Source organism: Terrapene carolina, unplaced genomic scaffold (genome assembly GCF_002925995.2).
Source record: "Terrapene carolina triunguis isolate 2854851 unplaced genomic scaffold, T_m_triunguis-2.0 Scaffold613, whole genome shotgun sequence".
Lineage (NCBI taxonomy): Eukaryota > Metazoa > Chordata > Testudines > Emydidae > Terrapene > Terrapene triunguis.
This window is the reverse complement of record NW_020664964.1, coordinates 1,921,040-1,944,611: the sequence shown is the minus strand read 5'-3', so window position 1 is coordinate 1,944,611 and position 23,572 is coordinate 1,921,040. Positions and strand designations below refer to the sequence as shown.

The 23,572-nt window shown below is 41.3% G+C and overlaps 1 protein-coding gene across 1 annotated transcript in view; it reads left to right on the top strand.

Annotated features, from left to right (window-relative positions):
- GABBR2 (gamma-aminobutyric acid type B receptor subunit 2) overlaps positions 1 to 23,572 on the top strand; it is an 860,826-nt gene that overhangs the window by 596,799 nt on the left and 240,455 nt on the right. The window contains exon 12 of the mRNA XM_026659240.2: positions 8,160 to 8,267. Within this exon, the coding sequence (XP_026515025.1) occupies positions 8,160 to 8,267 (108 nt within the window). The remainder of the gene's footprint in view (positions 1 to 8,159; positions 8,268 to 23,572) is intronic.

Below are 23,572 nucleotides of genomic sequence, written 5' to 3'. Positions count from 1 at the left end.
TCCCCACCCCTGCTCCCAGTGCCTCCCACCCACCGGCAGCCCCGCCGATCAGCGCCTCCCCTCCCTCCCCGCACCTCCCAATCAGCTGTTTCGTGGCGTGCGGGAGGCTCTGGGGGGGAGGGGGAAGGAGTGAGGGCACGACAGGCTCAGGGGAGGGGGCGGGAAGGGGTGGAGTGGGGGCAGAGCCTGTGGCAGAGTCAGGGGTTGAGCAGTGAGCACTCCCCAGCACACTGGAAAGTTGGCGCCTGTAGCTCCAGCCCCGGAGTCGGTGCCTATACAAGGAGGCGCATATTAACTTCTGAAGAGACGCATGTGGCTCCAGAGCCACAGGTTGGCCACCCCTCTTATATGCAGTCAGTAAACATTTTTTGCACCCCACTGTGTCCATGTGGTTCCTTCATATTATGTTTGTGTAAAGAACAGAAGATACAACATAATCATAATGTGTAAATATTTACACTCTCTATGGAAATGCCACAATACCATGAAAGAAAAGTGGGATACCATATAAGAATAAATTATTTGAGAAAGAAACAAAAGAACATAGACATTTAAAGCTTTTCAAGCTTTCGTGGAGCCATAAGATGTGACTTGGGGATAATGCAATGGAAGGTGCTGAAATTTGTGAAAAACTACATAAAAACTAGTATACAAATTAATTCTGTAGCATTCTCCTAAAAAAGCAATATCGTTGCATTATAATGCAGAGATGTGGCTAAAAATTAACTTGTACAGAGCCTAACCACTAGTTCTTTTCTTGGGGCAGATGGGAAAGCGGTGTACGCTGGCATATACAAGCACACAGCAGAAGTTTCTTGCCAGTTAGGGATGGTCCATGTGTGCTCCTAAAGCTGCTCACAAAGTTCAGGTGATTTGGCTGCCTAGTGCAAATTATTCCTGTTTAGCGCAATCCTAATGTGCAGTGTTTCTCTCTAGTACAGATTTTATTGTTTTCAGAGCAATCCTGTGCTTGATGGATTTGCTGAATTCTTCTACCTGCCCATAACCTACATCTTCATTTATTCTGTTTACACATATGTGGCAAATGTAGAATCCTGTAATTGTTTTTGAAGGGGGCTGGTTGTGACGTGGTATGGCATCATACCAAATAAAGTTTTGTTAGCACTGAATGTTTTCAGGCAATTTTTGGATACATTACAATACCATTTTTATTCTGCGATGTGCTTGTCCCAGGAGGATATGGTATATTGCATTTGCTATGTTGAAATTGAAAACTGAACATTAACAATAGCCCCAGTTCAGCAAAGCACTTAAAGTGTGTGATCAACTACTTTGCTGAATAGGGATGCAATTATACATGAGTTTACAGTGAGTATATGATCAAGTGCTTTCATGAATTAGGGCCAGTGTTCCTAAACGCAGTTACTGCTTCCAGCTTGCTATTTCCTCTTTTCTATGCAAAGTTAATTAAGTACATTCAATATAGACTGTACTGTACTCAATTTCTGTGTACTTTCAATAGGTGGCAAACTGCATTCCATAATATCAACTACAACATGATTTAATGTCCTATCTAGAATAGAACAGGTCAAATGTCCTGCAATAAAATTCCAATATGCATGGACTGAAAATTGGCCGAAGGGGAGTAAACAAAGGGAAATAATAAATAGCACTGAGTACTGAATTGTGAGGAAGTGTTCTGGGCAGTACTGCATAGATTAGTGTTAGGCTTTGTTTTATTCATAACCTCTTTATTAGTGATGATCTGGAAAATAGCAAAACACTACTTCAGTTAAATGTGCAGATACAATCAACTAGGAAGTGTTCCAGAGGATAAGGAGAAATACTGCAAAGAGGCTACCTTTTTATTTTTAATCTTACAGTCACCATGGTATCTGAGCACAAGAGAAGCTGGAAATACGGATTGAAATAAAATGTGATGCAAACTGAAAAAATGCAAGCCAGTGGAAAAATAATTGAGAAAAAGCTATTAAATGGTCAAGAGAGTTTTGGAAAGCAGAAATGCCACGAAAGTGTGTGGGGCCTAGATACTAAACTGGTGTGCACATTGGAAAGAATTAAGATAGAATACTAAATCTAATAATAATATATGGACTTTTGTAACACCTTCCATTGGAGGATATTTCAAAGTGCTTTACAAACAATTAATTAAGCTTAGCAATGCCTTGTGAGCTCGGTACTGGGCTCACTGTGGGCTGAGAAGGCTAATGTGTCCCTGAGGGTGGGTTTGATTCCAGCTTCCCTCAAAATGAGCAGCTATTTGTCCCTCAACCTGTGCAATAGATACACAACCGCTATTAATATCACCTGGGAACACATGAATGGGGAAGGGGCTGTAATGGAGCTGGTTGTGACGGTCTGATCTAGCCCTTCTATACCAGCCCTGGCATAGTTTGCAGCAGCTTTGGGGCTGCTCTAAAGTAGGCCTGCTCTCTTTTCAAACTGATGGGATGAGACCTTCTGCACGTACCCTGTGTAGGAGCAATTAGCAAAGACTTTATCATGATGCTTCACAATGGCCCACTTAGGCTTGATAGTCCTCCTTGATAGGCAGGGAGAACAAGTTTAGAGCAGGCCTTTTTTACAATTATAAGCAAAACTTACATATTACCTTTGTAGAAACATTACAAGTAGGATTAATGCATGCAGCAACTTACAAGTATTTTATAGAGTCTAAACACTAAACACATCCTTATAACTTTAATACCTCTCTTGAATAATACTAACATACAGGTGAGCTGGTCTGGTTTCCAGATATGAATTTGTCAGTACTCAGCTAACTCCTACAGTCTTGGCAAGAGCTGGCACCAGGTCTGCCAGTGACACATTGAGCACTTCTGAAAATCAGGCCCTTTATTCCCTGGATTCAGCTCAGTTATTACAGGGGACAATAAAGGTCAGCTAGCCTCCATATGAGCAAGTTTTTTGACTTAAATACAGTACTCCAGTCAGAGAGAAACTACTGTGCTATACTTTACATGTGCTATGTCTAAGATATCATTTACATTTTTCTATACAAAATCTAATGTGTCATCATGTAGTCTGGCACAAAGAAACCTAGATATATGCTATTAAGATTTGGAAAATGTGCCTAGTAAAAAATAAAACATAAAGTTCTGCAGCATCTGAACCAATTTTACATTGTATTGGCTGTTGACTTTACCTGCTGAACAATCCGTCCCACATTCAAAACCATTGGGATGTAAGAGCACACATGCCTCTGTCTGGTTTCTGTATTTGTTATGTTCTCTCCTCTTATGCTTTCCAGTTATTTCTTTATTCTTTCAACTTTCTTCAGGTTTTTATATGTGCTTCATTTTCTTTCCCTCGAGTTTAGTTATTTTGATGGGGATTTTCAGTAGAGCCAAAGACTGTATGGCACTGTCACAGAGTGACTGGCCCCTGTGAATGAAGTAGGTCCAGTACCCCTTGTGCCAGGACAGATGTGCACATTTGACCAGTTAAGAGAGTGGGGCTCCAGTTGGGGGCTATCAGGAGCTGGGAGAAACTCAGTGAGTTGGGAGAGACTTGGTGAATCAGAGCTGCCTGAGTAGGAGTCATGGATAGGTGAGAGCTTCTAGAGACTATATGTTTGGAACTTGGGAGAAGGCTGAAGGCAGGAGAGCAGTAAGAGGGGTTTTCTGGTTGGTGTCCCCAGGCCAAAGAGCCAGGGCTGAAGTCAGGAGGAGCAGTGCAGGGAGTTGCTTGCTAGCTGTAAGCTACAGAGCTGAGGGCTGGGGAGCAGTGGATGAGCTTACCTGATGACCTCTCCAGGGCTGAAGAACTGGAACTAGAAAAACCATTAGATGGCCAGGAGGAGTAAGGGATGCTCCCTTGATAAAAGAGGATTTCCCAGCAGAGAGTCTGGTGGGGTTCCTGCTGGCAAGACTAGGCTTACACTCCAGTAGGAAGAATTGGGATGGTTGTACTGGCACAAGGACAAGGGAGGACTGCCAGAGACTCTGGATGTGGTCAAAGGTGCTGGTGTATGATATGTGGGGTGTTGTGGGCTGAGATGTTGGATGATCTTAACACTGTTTCCAGTGGGGTGACAAATTATATGTGCTTGGGACTCACTTGTGGACAACTTGCACAAATATTTTATAAGGAGGGTAGTATTGTGTCAAGAGGGCTTGATGGAGTTACTGGGAACTCTGAAAAAGGAAACGGGCAGGTGTGTCTGTCATGCTATGGGAGTCCACTCCAGTTGGGGCGGTCCTATAACATGTACCAAGTTCCCAATGAATTTCAGTGGCATTTGGGCATCTGATTTTCTTAGGCTCCTTTTTAAAAATGACAGCTGGGATTTTCAGACAGTCTTCTTATGTTTTGCTTGCTCTCTTGTTTTTCTTTCCCACGTTTTAATTTTAATCTATGTGTTTTGTGTAACCATTTCCATGACCACCACAATCTGTGCTGCTCGCTCAGGGCCTCATCTTGCTCCTGTTAAAATCAGAGAGAGTTCTCCAATTGACTGGAATGAGAGTAGGTTCAGCTTTTATCTTGATAAGTCAAATTTTCTTCAAACAAATTATAGGGACAAAAGTTTTAAAGCTAAATGGATGCTCCACATGCTGAAGCAAGTACACACTGGGCTCACCACAGAATGTAAGGCAGTAATTTGTGATTCAAATGTATTAATGAAATATTTAGTACATTTTGCCTCTCCTTCAATAGGACAATGTCTAGATGTTAAAGCCACCTTGTAGAATCATGAACAATTAGTGTATAATCTCACATTATTACTGGGGTAATTGAAAATGGTCCAAAGTTTATTACAAATTCAAGAGGGAAGCCCACAGTATGTGAGAGAGAGAGTGAGAAAGCACAATAGTTGATTCGTATGGAAACAGCAGATTTGAATTTTCTATTATTGCTGCACATTTTTTGACAGTACTGTGCAGATACCACAAACTCTAAGGAATGCATTGAAAGACTTAAGTATTTATCATAAAAGAGCTTGATTTTTTTAAAAAAAGTATGTTGCAATTTAAGTAGACATGCTCAATCATTTGTGGCCTGCGTTTTCTTCTCCTCCCACTGGAATCTATTGGAGTTTTGCTATTGACTTCAGTGGCAGCAGGATCAAACCCAAGGTGAACAGATGTTTCTATAAATGTGTACATTTCTATTCATTCTAATGTTTCTTGTTATGATCCCAGTCCCACAAAGCACTTATACAGGTGCTTAACTTTAAGCATATGAGTAACTGTACTGAAATCAATGGGATTGCTCACCTGTTTAAATACCTGCGTTAGTGCTTTGCTGGATCCAGCTTTAGAGGGGGATTGCAACAGTAATAACACTTACACTGCTGTATTTTTCCTGAGAATAGCTCAAATCATGGAAATATTATTGTCAGTGAGAAAAAATCCTTATTTTCAAAGAATTCTATATTGTGATTTTTCTCCAGGTCTGGAGAAACAAAAGTACTGGCTTTGATGGGAGCCCTGTATGCTAGTAGAGGGCAGAATCTGGCACATTGTTGTCTTTGTTTCACTACTCACGTCATGGCACCTTTCTACCCTCTCCACTGCAAATCAAAGCAATATCTTAACTATATTAAGTGAAAATAATCGAGAAACAGGATCATGAGTCATTATTAATTTTGTCAGGTTCTTTTGGCTTTGTGTCTAGATCCAATACAAATGATGAACATAATTTCTCTAAAAATCAGATAGAAACTGATCATGATGTTACTGTACTCAATGTACAGTAAATACCTTGTTTACTGTGTGCTTTATAAATGATGGCAGAAAAATGGAAGGTTATTTCTTTTAAATTAAAACCTATTTTCATTTTAAAATCATCCTCACATCCTTGGCTGCAGAGATCTCATTCTGAACAAATTATTTTTAATTAGTAGGGTTTCCACTACAGCCAATAGGCTATATTATTATAATATAAATTAATCCAAATCATAACCTTTTTGTACTGAGCATGGTAAAAATAACATTTTTTCTGAATTATGAACATAATTGAATTTATTAGTATCCCCAAGGATAATTGCTGCTTGAGCAAGGACAAAAAAGAGCTTTACTAGAGATATTAAAATATCATGTATCTGTCTGCCAAAATATCATATTGGATACACAAAAGTACTGAATATTTATTAATAACACATTTGAACATTACATACAATTATCATACATTTTGGGAAAAGAACTCATTGTATGCTGACTAGAAGAGAAATCACAAACCAGTAGCCTGAAAACTGTGGTGTAACGTGGATTGTCAAAACCAATTGGAGTTGGCTTAACTCTGCTATATTGAGGTGAATAGCAAAGCCGCCATCTATAAGATACACCTAAAGATTTCACATTCTTTGTAAACTTTGACTTTTTTTTTTTTTTTTTTTTTTTTGCCATCCTGGATACTTTTCTCCAATGATTTCTACTCTCAACGTTGCATTCACCTTATACATTTTGGTCTCTGCCTGGTCATATGTGTACAGTAGTTCTTTCTGCATGGAAATCTGTAGGAAGCCATTATCTACAATAATATTAAGTACATTTGTTTGTTAGCTGCTTTCAGGGGTCTGTACTCCATCCACCTCCTTCTTGACTTCTCAGTGGTCTTTGATGTCAGTGATGATTTCCTACTTAAAATCCTGGCCTCCATTGCTTTTGAGGCATTGTTCTATCCTGGTTCTCCTTCTAACCTTCCTCTTTCCTCTATTTTCCCATTACTGTTTATAAGACCACTATTTTCTCAATCACTCAAGGCCACAATCTAGGTGTTATCTGTGAAACTTGTCCTCTCTCTCTAAGACAGGGGTCTCAAACTCAATTTACCTTAGGGCCAATGCCAGTCCTCAAATCCTCCCAGCGGGCCAATAATGTCACTGAAGATGGTGTTCAGAAAAGAAAACGTTTATATTGTATTTTTTATTTCGAATTTCTTAGAAATAATAAAACTGACATACAACTTTATACAATTCTTCGCCAGCCAGAGAGTTTTTAGTGTTTGCCAGACACCTGGCAACACTTCAGTTCTGTCAGTTTGTTGATGTTTGACTGAGCAGTTGAAACCTTCAGGATTGCAGCAAGGTGTGCATCAGATAGTTGTGTTCGGTATTTTGACTTGTGGAAAAAAGTGATGCTGCCTCCATGGCTGATTCTGCCTGGCAACTAATGATGGTGCCTCCATGGCTGAATCTGCCCAGCAACTAGTAATGGTATCTCTATCCCTCTATCCCTCACTCTGCGGGGTGCAGCACCTGCAGCAGACTTTGCCAACAGCGTGGCTGCATGCATCTCTCCTCCGCGGGCCGCAGTGGGGAGGTTCTCGGGCTGCAGATGGCCCGCGAGCCAGGACTTTGAGACCCCTGCTCTAAAACCTATACATTCAGGCCACGTCCATGTCTCCCAACTTCTATCTACATGATATTTTTAAAGATCCATTTTTTTCTGTTTTTCCAGACTACCCAGGCTCTTGTTCAGGCCCTCATTATCTCATATCTTGACTACTGTAATCTCCTACTATCTAACTTTGATGCTATCCACATTGGTCCCTTAAGTCCATTCAAAATGTTGCTGTTAGGATCATCTTTCTGGTTGTTGCTCCAACCACATCTCCTCCTCCTTTGTGTCCCTTCTTCACTGTACCAAACACACTTTCCTTGGCATTAAGGACCTTCACCATTTAGTTCCACACTATCTATCAAATTTACTAACTTGTTGAGCTATTGACTGCTGCTATAGCTCTCCCAAAGATGCAGGCCTTGATAGGCCTCTTGTTTGTTTCTCCCTCAAGCAGAGTTACAGACCAGCAGAGTCACACTTTCATTTCTCCTTTTGCTATTCTGTAGTTTTTCCAAAGTTGAAGACGTTATGAAAAGTTAGAGTGGAAAAGGGGGAAAACTGCAAAGGAAAAAGTGGAGGGGGGAAAGAATTCAGTCTTCATTTTATTGCATTCAATAGGAAACAGAAAAATAGGGAAGAAAGAGGGGAACAAATTAGAAATTTTGAAAATTAAAAAAAAATAAATAAAATATTCTGTAAAAAATTGAAGAAAACTGTGCCATTACCTTGTGAACAGAATTTAAAAATTTCAAAAAAAAATTGCTAAACTGTTTTACTATCTCTAGATACAATAGATATTTTAGACTATTTTGAGAAGTTTAAGTCATTAAAACTGTGAAAAACTAAAAGGTTGTGTCTTTGATTATATCTTAGGTCCGGACGTGGATTCTTACAGTGGGCTACACAACTGCATTTGGAGCAATGTTTGCAAAAACCTGGAGAGTTCATGCAATTTTCAAAAATGTAAAAATGAAGAAAAAGGTGAGGAAACAACTGTTCTTATCACAGATATGATTAAGCTGTTATCTGCACTATTGTTATACCCCCTAGATACCCATACTTCCACTGATGCTGTGGAACACTGTCCTCCCTTTCAGAAAAATATCATATTGAAATACACTGAATAGTCAACATTTGTGTCCCTTTTTTCTTTATATCCCCTTCGTAGCCTCTATATCAGAGGTTCTCAAATAGTGATCTACAGAGCCCTCCGTGGTTTTCCATGGAATAAACTGTTTTTGACAATCAAGCAGTAGACTTTGAAAGGATCCACGAGTCCAAGAGAGGGACATATATCTACAAAGTGGTTCACAAAATGCAAAGGTTGGGGAAACCCTGCTCCTCACTAGTTTATAGCCTATAGTTTGTGAAGTTCCTCCAGTATCCATAAATTTCCAGGGAGCAGATCCTCAACTGGTGTAATATGTCTTGGCTCCATTGAATCCCATGCTCTGGGTGTCCCTAAGTCTCTGACTGCCACATGTTGGGAATGGATGGATCCTTTGATGATTACTTGTTTTGTTCATTCCCTTGGAAACATCTGGCATTGGCCACTGTCGGAAGATGGGATATTAGGCTAGATGGACCTTTGGTCTGACCCAATATGGCCATTCTTATGGTCATATTAAGTCAGTTTGCACCACCTGGAATATAAGTGTTGCCAACAAAAGTTTCTCATAGCTTGCTAGGAGGGGATGAGATAGAGTACTTGTAGGATTTTGTTGTTCTAGTTTTGATTGGAAAGGCATAGGCAGTGACCAAGATCAGTCAGAATTGAGCCACAATAATGCTTTACTTTACCGCGTTATATATGAATTCGTGTTATAGCGAATCACGTTATATCAGGATAGAGGTGTATAGAAAAGCCAAGCTAGAAATACAGTAGTTCAGACCTTTATCTAGTACAGGGATCGGCAACCTTTGGCAAGTGGCCTGCCAGGGAAAGCCCCTGGCGGGCCAGGCCAGTTTGTTTACCTGCCGCATCCGCAGGTTCGGCTGATCGCAGCTCCCACTGGCTGCGGTTCGCCGCTCCAGGCCAATGGGGGTTGCGGGAAGCGGGCGGGCTGAGGGATGTGCTGGAGCGGCGAACCGCGGCCAGTGGGAGCCGCGATCGGCCAAACCTGCGGACATGGCAGGTAAACAAACCTGCCCGGCTCACCAGGGTGCTTTCCCTGGTGGGCTGCGTGCCAAAGGTTGCTGATCCCTGATCTAGTATGTGGCATCTCATGTTTGGATTTCTATATTGTTGTTTTTTCTAATATGGTTTCTTTACACATATGAAATGTTAGATGGTTTTCTTTAAAAACAGAAGACTAGGGACACTAGCTAGGGAGCGCTCTGAGGTACTACAGATAATTCTTTTCCATGTGTCCAGCTAGTGGTTGTTGCCCACATGCTCAGGGTCCAACTGACCGACATATTTGGGGTTGGGAAGGAATTTTCTCTCAGGTCAGACTGTCAGAGACCTGGGATGTTTTTCGACTTCCTCTGTAGCATGGGGCATGGGTTACTTGCAGGTTTAAACTAGTGTAAACGGTGGATTCTCTGTAACTTGAAGTCTTTAAACCACGATTTGAGGATTTCAGTAACTCAGCCAGAGGTTAGGGATCTATTACTGGAGTGGGTGGGTGAGGTTCTGTGGCCTGCAATATGCAGGAGATCAGACTAGATGATCGTGATGGTCCCTTCTGGCCTTATAGTCTATGAGACTCTATTAAGTATCAGAGAGGTAGCCGTGTTAGTCTGGATCTGTAAAAGCAGCAAAGAGTCCTGTGGCACCTTATAAACTAACAGACGTATTGGAGCATGAGCTTTCGTGGGTGAATACTCACTTCGTCAGATGCAGACTCTATTAAGTTACTCATTTTGTTGGGAAAATATGAATGGAAATTAGAATGAAAAAACAAAGCTGACAAACTATTAGCCATTGTAGAGCTAAAATCAGCCACCATACACAATTCTATACATGCAATTGTAATATTTATGCTAAAGAAGGAAAAAATAGAGCCACATAAACCTGAGAAAGGGGAAAGTTATCTGGAAAATGCACAGGTTCACCTTAAAGATTTTCCTATGCATGCCCTTTTCAAGGACCCTGCATTTTAAGAGTTAATAAAATACCTTATTATTTGTACTACAGGAGAACCTGGAGGTTCAATTGTGCTACTTATTGTATACATAGCTAGTAAGAGACAGACCATACTCCAAAGAGCTTGCAATCTAGATAGGCAGAGGGACAGTTATGTTCATTTTACAGATGGGGAAACCAAGGCACAGAGCGATGAAGTGACTTCTCCTAGTACACAGGAAGTCTGTTGACTTAGCCAGGAATTGAATCCAGAACTCGTGAGATCCAGTTTGGTGCCTTGACCACAAAAACACTTCATTACTTCTTATATTTTGGTTCTGAACCAGAGTTTTCGATAGGTATTTTTATTCAGTGCAGAATATTTTGAATGACGAAAACAATTAAGAGCCAAATTATGGGTGTACTGGCTGGGATGAGAGCCCCTTCCCTCCTTAACACTTCCATACAGAGGGCCACCATAATGTGCATACTTATTCTAGCTGAGTCCAAGGATCCATTTTCCCAGAATTGAATTCTTGCTGCACAAAACAATGTTTCTCCAACATCTGAACAACTATTCTGTCCACTGAAGTCCACTGCTCAAGGTTCTGCTGGTATAACTGAAAACAGAATTTGGCTTCTCATCCTTATTTCTAATATTGTCTTTATATTGTAGATTTTATCGTTTGCACCAAAATATGTCATTTCAAAAGGTCTCTAACAGGAATGAATCATTCAATCGATTGGGCTTTCATTAAGAAGTCACTTTGCCCTCTAACAAGCCATTTGCCTTTAGACAGTCAAATGGTCCCTCACCTCTGATATTCAGTGACTCTTGTCTGTTAATTATAGAATGGTGCATTCTACAGCCCTTACTCACCCACTGACTAGTATCTTTTTCCTCAGCTAGTCCCATCAGCTTCAGTGGGAGTATTTACACAGCAAGGTACTACTTGGACAGAGTAAGGGTGGCGGGATCTAACATGTAGTGAATAATTTGATTAGTCCAGTCATTGATTGACCATTGTGCATTAAACATTTACGTTTTTTTTAATAAAAGCACAGTAGTGGGGGTTGGAGAATGTCTTCAAATACCTAAATGTTGCCCAATAAACTGCTTTATCTTGAGAGATGCTGGAAATATTAAGGGCATCTCAGTCAAAACATTGGATTGCAACATAATTTACCTGCCCTATGAATCAAAACGACGTTTGTTTCACAATATTAATCACTTCCGTTCCCTTCCCTTGTCCTTTCTTATTTTGGTTTCCCATTTCAGAGTTTGAGACGTAGAATCCTTAAAAAGAGGACTATTTACTGACAAGAAAATGCAAATTAGCTAATTAGTTGTCCACACAAAATGTTTAATTGTACTGTGTTTTCCATTTTGGTTAACCGAGATAGATAAGCTCTATTTAAGACAGGAGAGATGACTCAGAAACATGAAGTTCTTTTCTTGTACCATATGGTTTCCAGCAGGGACAGTACAATGACCGGCATTGTAATTCTACTTCAGATTTGAGAGTGGGAATTTATTGTTGTCCCCAAAATAGAGTAACGGTAGCAGTAACCACTGAACTGACAGAAAATACTCTATTGCCATTTTCGATCAGATTTGGCTTACAGACAGTAGATTTAAAAAAAAAAATTATCCAAGCCTAAGTCATACGCATTATAGCAAACCAAACAAGTTGAAACTCTAATATTTTTAACTTGACAAATAACGGATATATCTTAAATGATTTAAATACCCTTTTGTTTAATACTTTATGGATAGTTCAGGATCTATCTATTCATAAATGTCCAGCTTCAATAAAATGTTGCTTTTAGGTACATTACCTTGTCAGTCATCATGGATAATTTAGGCTGAATATAAGGACAATATTCTTAACAGTGAAATCTATTCGATTGTGAAATAGGCTCTGCATAGTTCTAGAACCCGTCACTTGATTCATTTAAAGGTAGACTGAATAAAACAGCAGCGAAGCGAATATAATGAAAGGAACCATTCTGCATTAGTAAGGAGGACAAGTTTACCTAATAATTTTATTTCTACCTTTAATATATATGGTGCAGTCTATAAATAACTTTTTGATTTGTTTATATATTGACAGATTACTTTCTCCTTCTAAAAAACTGTATAGAATATGAACTCATATACTCAAATATACCTTATAGTAATGACATTTTTGTCCTGCTGGTTTGGAGGTTATATGGGGTACCACCATAACATATTGTATGACACAACCAGCTTGCACACAATGATCCCTTCTGGCCACTGAATCTAACAACCAATAACTAGACCGCAGGGGCGGCATTCAGCAGCAGAACATATTTTAACTTATATTTTTAAAATTCTTTCATTTTTATGAAATTCTAAGGCACTTTCTGATTTGCTAAAAACATTCCTTTGATCTGAGAAGCAGATGGGAACCAGATGTTCCCTGCTTACTCTGCAGCTCCATACCTGCTTTCTGACACCTCCTGCCCCACCTCAGGCCAGGGAAGGGTAAAGATGCTGGCCCTGGCCCCTTCTTCAGAGCCCTGAGATAGATGGTGAGGCCCTTGGAATATCCCATCCCTTGATGTGGCTGCTCTCTGGGACCCACCCAATTCCTAACCTAACTCTATGGGTACAGATAACCATCTTGCAGCAGGATTGGTGTGGTTCCACTTCCTGATGATTTTTTACTCTGTGGGGGCTCTATGTGTGGCTGTGAGAAGAGGGGACAGGGATAGAGTGGGGTGCTTTGCCAAAGGACCGTCTGGTTTTTCCCCACCACTTTCATATAGTGCTAGAGCAATACAATAGCTTCCACACTGTGGCTGCACTCTTTGTAGCTGGTGAGGCTAGTGGAATTTGTCCCTGCCTACAACATTCAGCTATCCTCTGTACCCAATCAAAATAATCATAGTAATCCAGTAATTATCTCTATTAAAGAACTGATATGTTTTAGTTTTCATTAAGAGAAGTATTTGGGAAGGGGGGAATACTTTTTTTTGTTGGTTGGGTGGGTGAAGAAGTTTAAAAAACTGGAGTGAAGATTCTATTCAAACAGAAGTTGTTCATTGGGAATTGAAATGTACAACTCAAGTCCAGTCCAGTGGAGATCGAAACAAATATTTGAAGACACTATAAACTTGGCTGAGAATATGATTTGTAATATTATAATTGGTTTAAACAATGCTCCACATGCAATTTTGTTTTGTATTTTACTTCAAATCCACTACTTTGTTGCTGCAATTGTTCTTGTTTTTAAAATAACCAACAAAAGCCAGAATGAGCTTCTCCTGCTGCCAAGCCGTTAACTGTCAAATGATACGGTATTCCCAGAGCACTGCTAACCTCTTTGATCAATCTAGTGCTAAAAAGAAGTAATTTAAAAGAATCACATTAATTTCAGCTGCATTAGAAATACAGGAGTACCGGGGAATCCGTTTTTGTCAAATGAATAAGGGCAAAGTCAGTAGGGAAAAGTTTTAAAGAGCTCATTAGAGATAATGGAAAGTAGACTAGAATTAATATTTACCAAAAAAAAACCCCACTTTTAATTGGGGCTTAATTCCTGCCTTGGTAAATCCCCTCTGTGCTGCTCCAGGCAGCTGAGGATTTTGCCCAGTGGGAGGAGGGGCAAGTTGCCCACTTCCTGCACTGACACAGAAAATGTGCTGGCAGTGAAGAATGGGAGGAGGAGGAATGCCAATGGCAGGAACAATGTGTGTTCTGATGTATCCTCAGCAGGCAGAACTGCTAAAGGAAGCCAGTCCTGCCAGCATAAATTAGAACAGTTGTGAAGCTGCTCTGTTATACACTGGGTTCTGAACATCACCTCTGCTCCCTCCCCCGTCAGGTGCATTAAACACAGCTCGGGCACGCCAAGGATTGAGCCCGGAAGGCTAACACATTTTAAACAACAATTTCTTAGTTAGAGTTTCCATAATCAGTATTTGCCCAGTTCCAGTAAAATTTTGTCCATTGGCAGACAAATAAAATGACGCATTGGCAATCACCAGCTCTGAACCAGAATACTGTTTGTTGCAGTCCACACTTGAAGCACAATGTTGCTGGTGCTATGATAGCCTTGACACAACTTCATTCAAAACTTCCTAGCTTTGTACTTACATATGACATGTGGGTAGGGATTTTTTGTGTGTAAATAATAGTACATCTTTTATTGATATTGTTGAGTATTTAATAGCTCACCACCACCATCCTAGACTTCTGCTGGCCTTATTTTATATTGATGTCAAAATGTTGTTCCAAGGTAAAGGCAACGTGAATGAAGGCAGTGGAAATGAAAAGCATTATCTTCTTCAAAGACTGACATTTATGCTGTTTTGCCATCATTATTCCACTCTGTAATGCCACTACATCAGAGTCTCTGTATATTTGCAATCAGTGTGCAATCATACTGCCAACCTGAAGCCCTCACTCATATATGGGGAAAGAGTAAAAGACTAAATCTGTATTGTGTAACCAAATGATGACTAGAGAAGGGATATGAAAATCACCTCTAAGTAGATGAAAGCTGTAAACATCAAGGAGAAAGAATAATTATTTACAGAGGTCCAAGTTGGTATAGCTATGTGTAGCACTATGAAATGTAGCAAAGTAGTACTCTATTCAGGTTGAATATAAGGACATATTACATTAAAAAAGATGTAAAAGTAAAGTTAATCAAATATTCAAAAGCTAGATAATGCTAGAGTCAAGTTTGTCTTAATTTGGCCCCATTGAGCATTTTGCCCTGTAGAAAATCTGTGGCAGAGCCAAGGATAGAAACCAGCTCTCCTGAGTCCCAGTCCAGTGCTTTAAACACATGCGAACCTCCTTTTAGCTCTTCGAACCCTTTGCCTCGTTAATTCGCCATACTGTGTACTAAATGAGGCAGGGGTCCTTTGTAACAAATAACCTGTAATCATTATAGGTGGGGCAGGCAGCACTACTTACTAAGGTTACCCAACACTTTTCATTATAAGGCCTGTTTTCAGTTGCTTATAACTTTGCCAAACTTTCACTGCTTGAACTTATACAGGCCAGGTCTCTACCTCAGGCTGAATGTATCTGGAAAATTTCAGCCAAAACAGTTCAGCTGTTTCTGATAACAAAGCTGTGCAAAAATACATTGTTTTGCCCATGTTAAAATAGTCTGGTGACCTTTTCTTGCAACGACTCTATGGCAGCAGCATCTTTCCCCTAACCAGAGCTGTAGCTCTGATTCTGTCATATTTCAGTTTCCTGCTACAAAAAGCTGGTTGGGGTAAAAAACACCGATTATTTAAAATACCTGTTTTTCCTTGACCTCATTCTCAGTAACAGCTGAGCCATGTCTCCTTGTCCTGCACCACATTTGGAGTAGCAGTGGTGGAGGGCCCACTCTTCTCTCAAAGAGGCAGGAGCAGAAAATGGCAGGAAACCTGTTCCCTTCCACCTCCCATGGAGCAGGAGCAGGAACTCTCTGTCCCTCCCCTCAGAAAAAGTATGGGACTTTTCTCCCTCCAAAGAGGCAGGGTGACAGCACAGGTCCTTGCAGTACTTACCCCATCAGTTAGGGTGTGCATCTGTTTGGATAGGTGAGCCTCATCCACTGCATTCATTTCTTACCATATACCAGAGCAGAGGACTCTGTGATGTTGGTGAATGCCCCAGAATAATGGGTTTTGGAATTGGCACCGTTCAGAGCTATTATTCCAGAGTATGTGCAGGCATGTGTTGTTTTGGGTACTCTCTGGTCACATTTTCAAACTTCTTTTCACAACTATGAGATCCAGAAATTTACTATTTTGTTCAATGAAAGCTCAAAGTAGGCACAAATCTATCATACCTATGCCATAATTTGACCCTGCCACCCTCACAACAGTCACCAGCTCAGTGGGCATATCGGCACAGAGCAGGGGAGGGGAGAGGCCTGGGCAGAACACACAGCATTCAAGCTATCCTCAGATGGCAAACTGTCCTTTGGGGACCATTGTCAGCTGACACATGTTAAAGCAGCCCACAAACTGCTCTGATCTGTGCCTATAACTAAGCAAAGAACCAGGAAGCCATAGCTGGCTTCTTGATGAACCCCGCACTGCTGTGCCAGCACAAAGAGTATGACCCTTAGTAATATTATAAATAAATCTCTCTATACATTGGTAGAATTTATTAGATAAATATATCCTTTCTATGAATTTTTTTAACCATCCAATAGAGTTTATAGCTGGGATATAATTTCTATTAAATACTGTGGTTGGTTTAAAAAACCCATAGAAAAGTTATAATTTTCTGTTAAATGCCACACATTTTTCCCACACAAGTCTTAAAGGGATGCAATGGATGTCTCATTATTTCAGTTATTTAAAACTAGACTGAACAATTCACTACATAATGTATTAACAGAAGGTTCAGTAAATTCCACTAAGCACCTATCTTAAGTGCTTAAATACCTTTGTAAATCCGGTCCTTTCTGCATTAGCATAATATTAGACTAGATGACCTAATCAGTTCTCTCCGTCTCTAATTTCTGTTATTAAGATAATTGTTCAGTAGGTAATTTTTAAATATTTACACCTTTTCAAAACATTTTTGTAATACAAATTTTGCTAGAGCTTTTTGTACTTACAACAGAAAACTGTAATGGATTTCCCAGGTGGTGTCTCTGTGTTTGACTAAGTAAATCTGAAAGTTCATAAGTCTTGGGGGGGAAAAGCTAAAGACCCAGATTATTATTTTAGCTAATCAGATTCGCACCACCAAAATGCAATATTAGAGACCATCTGTTCTAAAGAACCAACATATGGAGACTTAACATTTTAATTTTTTCGGCCTTATTGTTAAATTCTTTAAAATAGGAAATAAAACAAACATTATGTTTGAAAATTGTTTTTTCACTATGAATGTTTAGCATCTTGACCAAATGGCCATAGTATATCCAATACATGGTGAATTTTTCAGGTGTCATTTCACGGCATGTTTTTATAGACTATTATTATTCAAATGTGAATAGAGCATATTTCAAGACGATCTGAGCAGACACAGAGGTACTTTATTGATTTTTTCCATGATAGTACATAAAGATTCAGTCCAAAGCCTCCAAAATAGCAGCCTAAAGTGAGGCTCCTAAATACATATTGAGGACCTTAAGTAAGTGGTGTGATTTTCCAAAGTGCTGAGCTCCCAAGAACTCAAACGATGGTTACTGGGAGCTGCTAGAGACTCAGCACTTCTGAAAAACCAGTTCACTTATTTAATTGCCTAAATATGGATTGAGACTCCTATTTTTGAAAATCTTGACATAAAAGTTACAGATATCAATAAGTGAAAACCTTGCTGTAATCCCTTTGGTGACACTTGAAATGTAGTAAGTATTGTCATAGTTAGACAGACTCTCTTGTATTTTATGTTTGGTAATGCCAAACCTAGAAAGGTCCCTTTATTTCAAAGCTAATAACAACCCACATTGCATTTTGAGCAAAAATATTCTATATATGGCACTTTTTCAAACATTATGAGGGCCTAACCTGATTTAAAGTAGAATATCTCACTCCCTAGAAGTATACGATTTTAGGAGAAAAATACCCAATTTTAGTTGAACTGATAATTGGTATAAGCAAGTTTCAGTCTGATGTGATTTGATAAGACTAACCCTCTATAGCTGTGGAAAACAATGAAGACGTTAAAAGAAATGTAACTGCCCACAAATGGTGCCACAACCATAATCTCTATGCATTATGAGAATAATGGGTGACAGAACAAAGAACACGTTGCCATACAGTATGAGACAATGCATTCCTGAATAGCTTGGAACAGGATCATAAATGTAATCAAGTGCATTGATGTCCCCAGCTATTTAGTAATGATGCATCATACTTTGCTACAGAATTGTTCATTAAAGAAAATATAGACTAGATATTTGAATGCTATCTCAAACAAAATCAGAACATTTCTTCCAACCCATTCAAGCCCGTTGTAGTGTTCTTTCCAAAGATTGGGATCCCTTTTAGCACAGGCAATGACAATTACACATTTCTTGTAGAAAATCCTCCACACATAGGATCCAGTTCAGTCCTAGGCTAAGCAGGTGCGCTAATCTGAAGGATAAATTTGGCCTACAGTGTTGGTGAGACGGTGAGCTTTCCAAAGAAGGAATTGTGTGCCTATCATGCTATAGTCACTCCACTTGTCTACTGTATGGTGCATGACACATGTGAAAGGGTTAATCTGTAATATTCTGCTTGGAAAAGTTGCTAAGCAACAATTTTCTACCTAGGGTCACTGATCAACCAATGAGCGGGTTATTTTAATGATGTAACTCTAATATACTTGCAAGAGAGTTATGTGAGTGTAATTATGTTATAGCTGAACTAGCTGCTTCTCCATTCTGTCTGGTCATAACTGATAACTGTTAATAAAGCAGTCATCTTTCTAGTTTCCCTCTGAACTTTGAACTATTACTGAGCTCTAGCCCTGGATATACAGGTGCCCTAAGTGAACTTTTATTGCGCCATGTCCAACAAAATCAATGGAGTGAGTCCATACCTATTTCCCTTTCCTAGCTGCCACCAACTTTCTTTTCCTCTCCAGCCTCCCTGAGCAGCTCCGCTGGGAGCAGCCTACCTTTATGGCTGAATGAAGTCAGCAGTTGGCTCTTAGACTAGTGTTAGCGTACCAGACCTGAGGTCATTGGTGACCGAAGTTCTCTGCCCAAAGACCAAGTACCAGTGGGGCCTGCATGGTGGACCATAATTCCCCAAGCTTTGAGGAGTACCCTTCATCTGAGGCTATAAGGCCTCTCAACAAGAGCCACATAAGCTGCTTATTCTGCCTCTGTAAAGGGCGTGTTCTGCACTGGTGTGAGCAAAGCAGGTCATTCTCTAAGTGGACCCAGCACTCAAGGAAGTCCCACCTGAGGGCTTTCCTGTTAGAGCAGTCCATTTGTCTAGACTCAGATCCATGGCCCCAGACTTCCAGATCTTTGAGGGACCAAAGGTTATCAAAGTCGAAGCTGGTGGGATTTTCAAAACCTTTTGAGGTGCACAGTAGCAGCAGGATCAGTCAGACACTGAGCACAAGTCCTTGTGTGAGGAGAGGCATAGAATACTGTCTCGAGGCTCAGACTCTAAGCTGCATAAGACTACAAGGCTTCCTGACGTCAAGGATGCATCAAAACTTAGAACAAGTTCCCTTAGCACCACAGCTGGCATTAGCTGTGTGGAGCTGGACATGCCACAGGGTTTGAGGTCTTTGCTGGCACCTGCTCAGCCATACTCACTTTGTCGGTAGCAAAAGAGACAGAACACCTGCTGGTACCAGCCCCAACCCCAGTATTGCCTCCTTGTGCAGCACCAGCATCAACATGGCACAGGCAGCTTTAATGGCTCATTTTCTGCCTAGGGTCACTGATCAACCAATGAGTTGGGACCAGTATCCTGCACTTCAGGAGCTCAAACATGAAATCTTTTGACCAAAGACTTACCTGAACGTCTTATACTGCTGATGCTGCTGTCCGGGTTCCTGGACCTGATGTTGCCTGCAGGGCTGCCACGGTATCCCTGAGGGCCAATGACATCTGTCCTGCTGATAGCAGGGAGGGTATCCCTGCTCCTGGAAGAGACTTAGAGTGGAGCTTACACCAATCCCCAGTCAGATCCCATGACTTGGTGATCTCATCCTCCGCTGTATGGGGAAGAGAAACCTGGTCTCCGCTGAGGCACAAGCTTGGTACCAACCTTAGCAGGACTGCTGGTACCAACCTGGGTGGCCATGTGGGCCCTATGGACAATGCAGAACATCATAGATCTGACGTCCCCCATACACTCCAAACACAGGTTGGCTTCTCTGTGCCTGGGGGGAGGAGAGGGACAGACAACTGTCCTCAGGACAGTGAGCTGCAGGAGCAGCCTCCAGAACTGGACCATCCACAGCCAGTACTGGAAAACACCTTCTCCTCATTACCAGACAAGGTTCTGGCCTTTGATCAGGCATCAGCCACTTTCTCTATATATAATCATAAAATCTTCTAGGATCTCATGAGATGGGTAGCAGCAATCCCATAGATCCCGACCGAAGAGGTATGGAGATATGCTGCACAAGGTACTCAGTATATTACACTTATCGGTTCTGGTCTGTGTAGCCATTTCTATAAATGAGTGACTGCTGGAGCCAGTGAAGGTCCTGTAGCAGATGCCTGCTTCCATAGCACTGACTTCAAAATGGGCCAATTGGTGGTACTGGGTACTGGCCATGGGCGACAAGCAGTTCTCCTCACACCTGGTGCTAGGGTCGCTGCTAGTGATGGCAGTGAATGAAAGAATGCACCAGCACCTTCAGAAATTAACACAGAAAGAAAAGGAGAAGGAGTGCATGGATTTGCTTGGTAGGAAGTCATCGTCTACCTCAAGCCTCCAAATGAGGATATCAAGAAATCCTGGTGAAGTATAACCATGTTAAGTGGTGTGTCATGCTGTGCGTCAATTGAAAGTTCCCACCAGAATTCAGGAGTGAATTCTAGACTTTCGAGTCAGAAGAACAGCTAGTTGCTAAGCAATACCTCCAGGAGGCATTGGATGCTGTGGACCCAGCCTCCAGAACAATGGCAACAGCAGCAACAATGCACTGCTCTTCGTGGCTGTCCTTGTCAGGAATTCTTAAGGAGCTACAAACCACAATTGTAGGTCTTTCTTTTGAAGGATGCTCCTTGTTCCACAACAAGACCTAAGCAGCCATGGGGTCACTTTAGGGCCATGCTCAGGTCCTTGCAGGTCTACACTCCAACCTTCAAGTGATGGCATTTCAGGCCTCAGACATACCACAGGCAGCTTCTTTACTATCAATACAGAGCACCCGTGCCTTCTCGGAAGGGGCAGAAGGTTTCAAAGAGGAAGCCCTCAGGAGGAGTCACCACTTCCTCACACCAACTTTCCTCCTCTGCAACAGGGCAGCAGATTTGACTCCATGCCCAGGGACAGCATATCACTCATTTTTCAGCCCTAGATATCTCTCCCCTTTTGGCAACCATCTGGCTTCTTTGCACCACATCTAGTTCAAAGTCACATCAGACCCATTGGACATCTAATGTAGTGGAGATGGGCAATACATTTGCTCTCCTGCTCCCTACCCACCCATATTCCCCATGCCTGTTCAGCGACCCATCTTAAGAGAGTGCATTAAAGCAAGGTGCAGTTCCTCCCAGCTTTCAATGCCATAGAAAAAGTTCCCCACAGCAGAAAGGGGAAAGATATTGAGATATTTTCTCATCCCCAAGAAAAATGGGGGAGCAGCTTCAGGAAATATTTGACCTATGAGATTTAAACATGTACATCCTGAAATTCTGTTTCAGGATGGTGTCTCTTGCCTCAAACATCTCATCCCTAGATTAGAAAGACTATTATGCTGCCCTCAGCCTCCAGGATGTATATTATATATTGCAATACACCCAGCCCACTGAGGTTCACGACAGGCTACAGTCACTGTCAGTATTGTGTCTGGCTGTTTGGATTTTGTATAGCACAAAGGGTGTTTACAAAGTACCTAGCAGTGGTTGTGGCCTACCTCAGGAGGCTAGACATTCAAGTCTTCCCATACCTTGATGACTGGCTAGTCTGAGGCCACTTGGAGACCCAAATACAGCCATGGGCTGTTTGTATGTTTAGGCTTGCTAGTGAACAAAAATAAGTCTCATAGACTCATAGACTTTAACGTCAGAAGGGATCATTATGATCATCTAGTCTGACCTCCCACATGATGCAGGCCACAAAAGCTGACCCACCCACTCCTGGAATAATTCTCTCCCTTGACTCAGCTGTTGAAGTCCCCAAATCATGATTTAAAGACTTCAAGTCGCAGAGAATCCTCCAGCAAGCGACCCCTGCCCCATGCTGCGGACGAAGGCGAAAAACCTCCAGGGCCTCTGCCAATCTACCCTGGAGGAAAATTCCTTCCTGACCCCAAATATGATGATCAGCTGAACCCCGAGCATGCGGGCAAGATTCTCCAGCCACACAACAGTTTATAGGGTCCATATTGGATACCACCACAGCCATGGCCTACTTTGCACTTCACAGATTCCAGACTTTGAGGGACCTGTTCTCTTACCTTCAGCCTTACCGTTGAATGCAGATAAGTTCCTGCCTCAGGCAACTGGTGGCCTGCATGTTTGTTACATCTCAGATGAGGCTCCATTTCCAGCAGCCGCAAGCATGGATATTGGCCTGCCACCCCAGTCTGGCTGATTGACCTAAGTCCTCAAATCTTGATTTAAAGACTCCAAATTACAGAGAATCCACTATTTACTCTTGTTCAAACTAGCAAGTGACCCATGTCCCATTCTGCAGAGGAAGACAAAAAATTACAAAAAAACAAAAACAAAAACCAGGGTTTCTGCCAGTCTGACCTGGGGGGGGGGGGAATTCTCTTCCAACCCCAAATATGGCAATCAGTTAGTTAGAGATCACCAGTCTCACTCCTTGAAAACAATTCTCTATGCTAATGTGGAGTCTTCTCCATCTAGTGTCCCATCTCTGGCCATTGAAGGTATTTGCTAATAGCAGATGCAGATGGGCCACATGCTATTGTCAGCAATCTCATCATACCATCCCCTCCATAAATGTATCAAGCTCAATCTTGAAAGAAGTTAGGTTTTTTTGCCCCACTATTCCCCTTGGAAGGCTGTTCCAGAACTTCTGTGCTCTGATGGTTAGAAAGCGTCATCTAATTTCAAGCCTAAATTTGTTCATGTCTAGTTTATATCCATTTGTACTTGTGCCAGCCTTGGTCCTTAAATAACTCCTCTCCCTCCCTGGTGTTTATCCCTCTGCTGTATTTATAGAGAGCAATCATATTTCCTCGCAGCCTTCATTTTGTTAGGCTAAACAAGCTAATCTTCTTAAGTCTCCTCTCATATGGCAGGTTCTCCATTCCTCTGATTATCCTAGTAGCTCTTCTTTATATATGCTCCAGTTTGAATTCATCTTTCTTAAACATGGGCATCCAGAACTGCACACAGTATTCCAGATGAGGTCTCACCAGTTCCTTGTGAAATGGTACTAACACTTCCCTTTCTCTACTGGAAATACCTCACCTCATGCATTAGCTTTTTTCATGGCCGTATCACATTGGCAGCTCACAGTCAGCCTGTGATTGACCAGTACACCAATGTCAAGTATCAGAGGGGTAGCCGTGTTAGTCTGAGTCTGTAAAAAGCAACAGAGGGTCCTGTGGCACCTTTAAGACTAACAG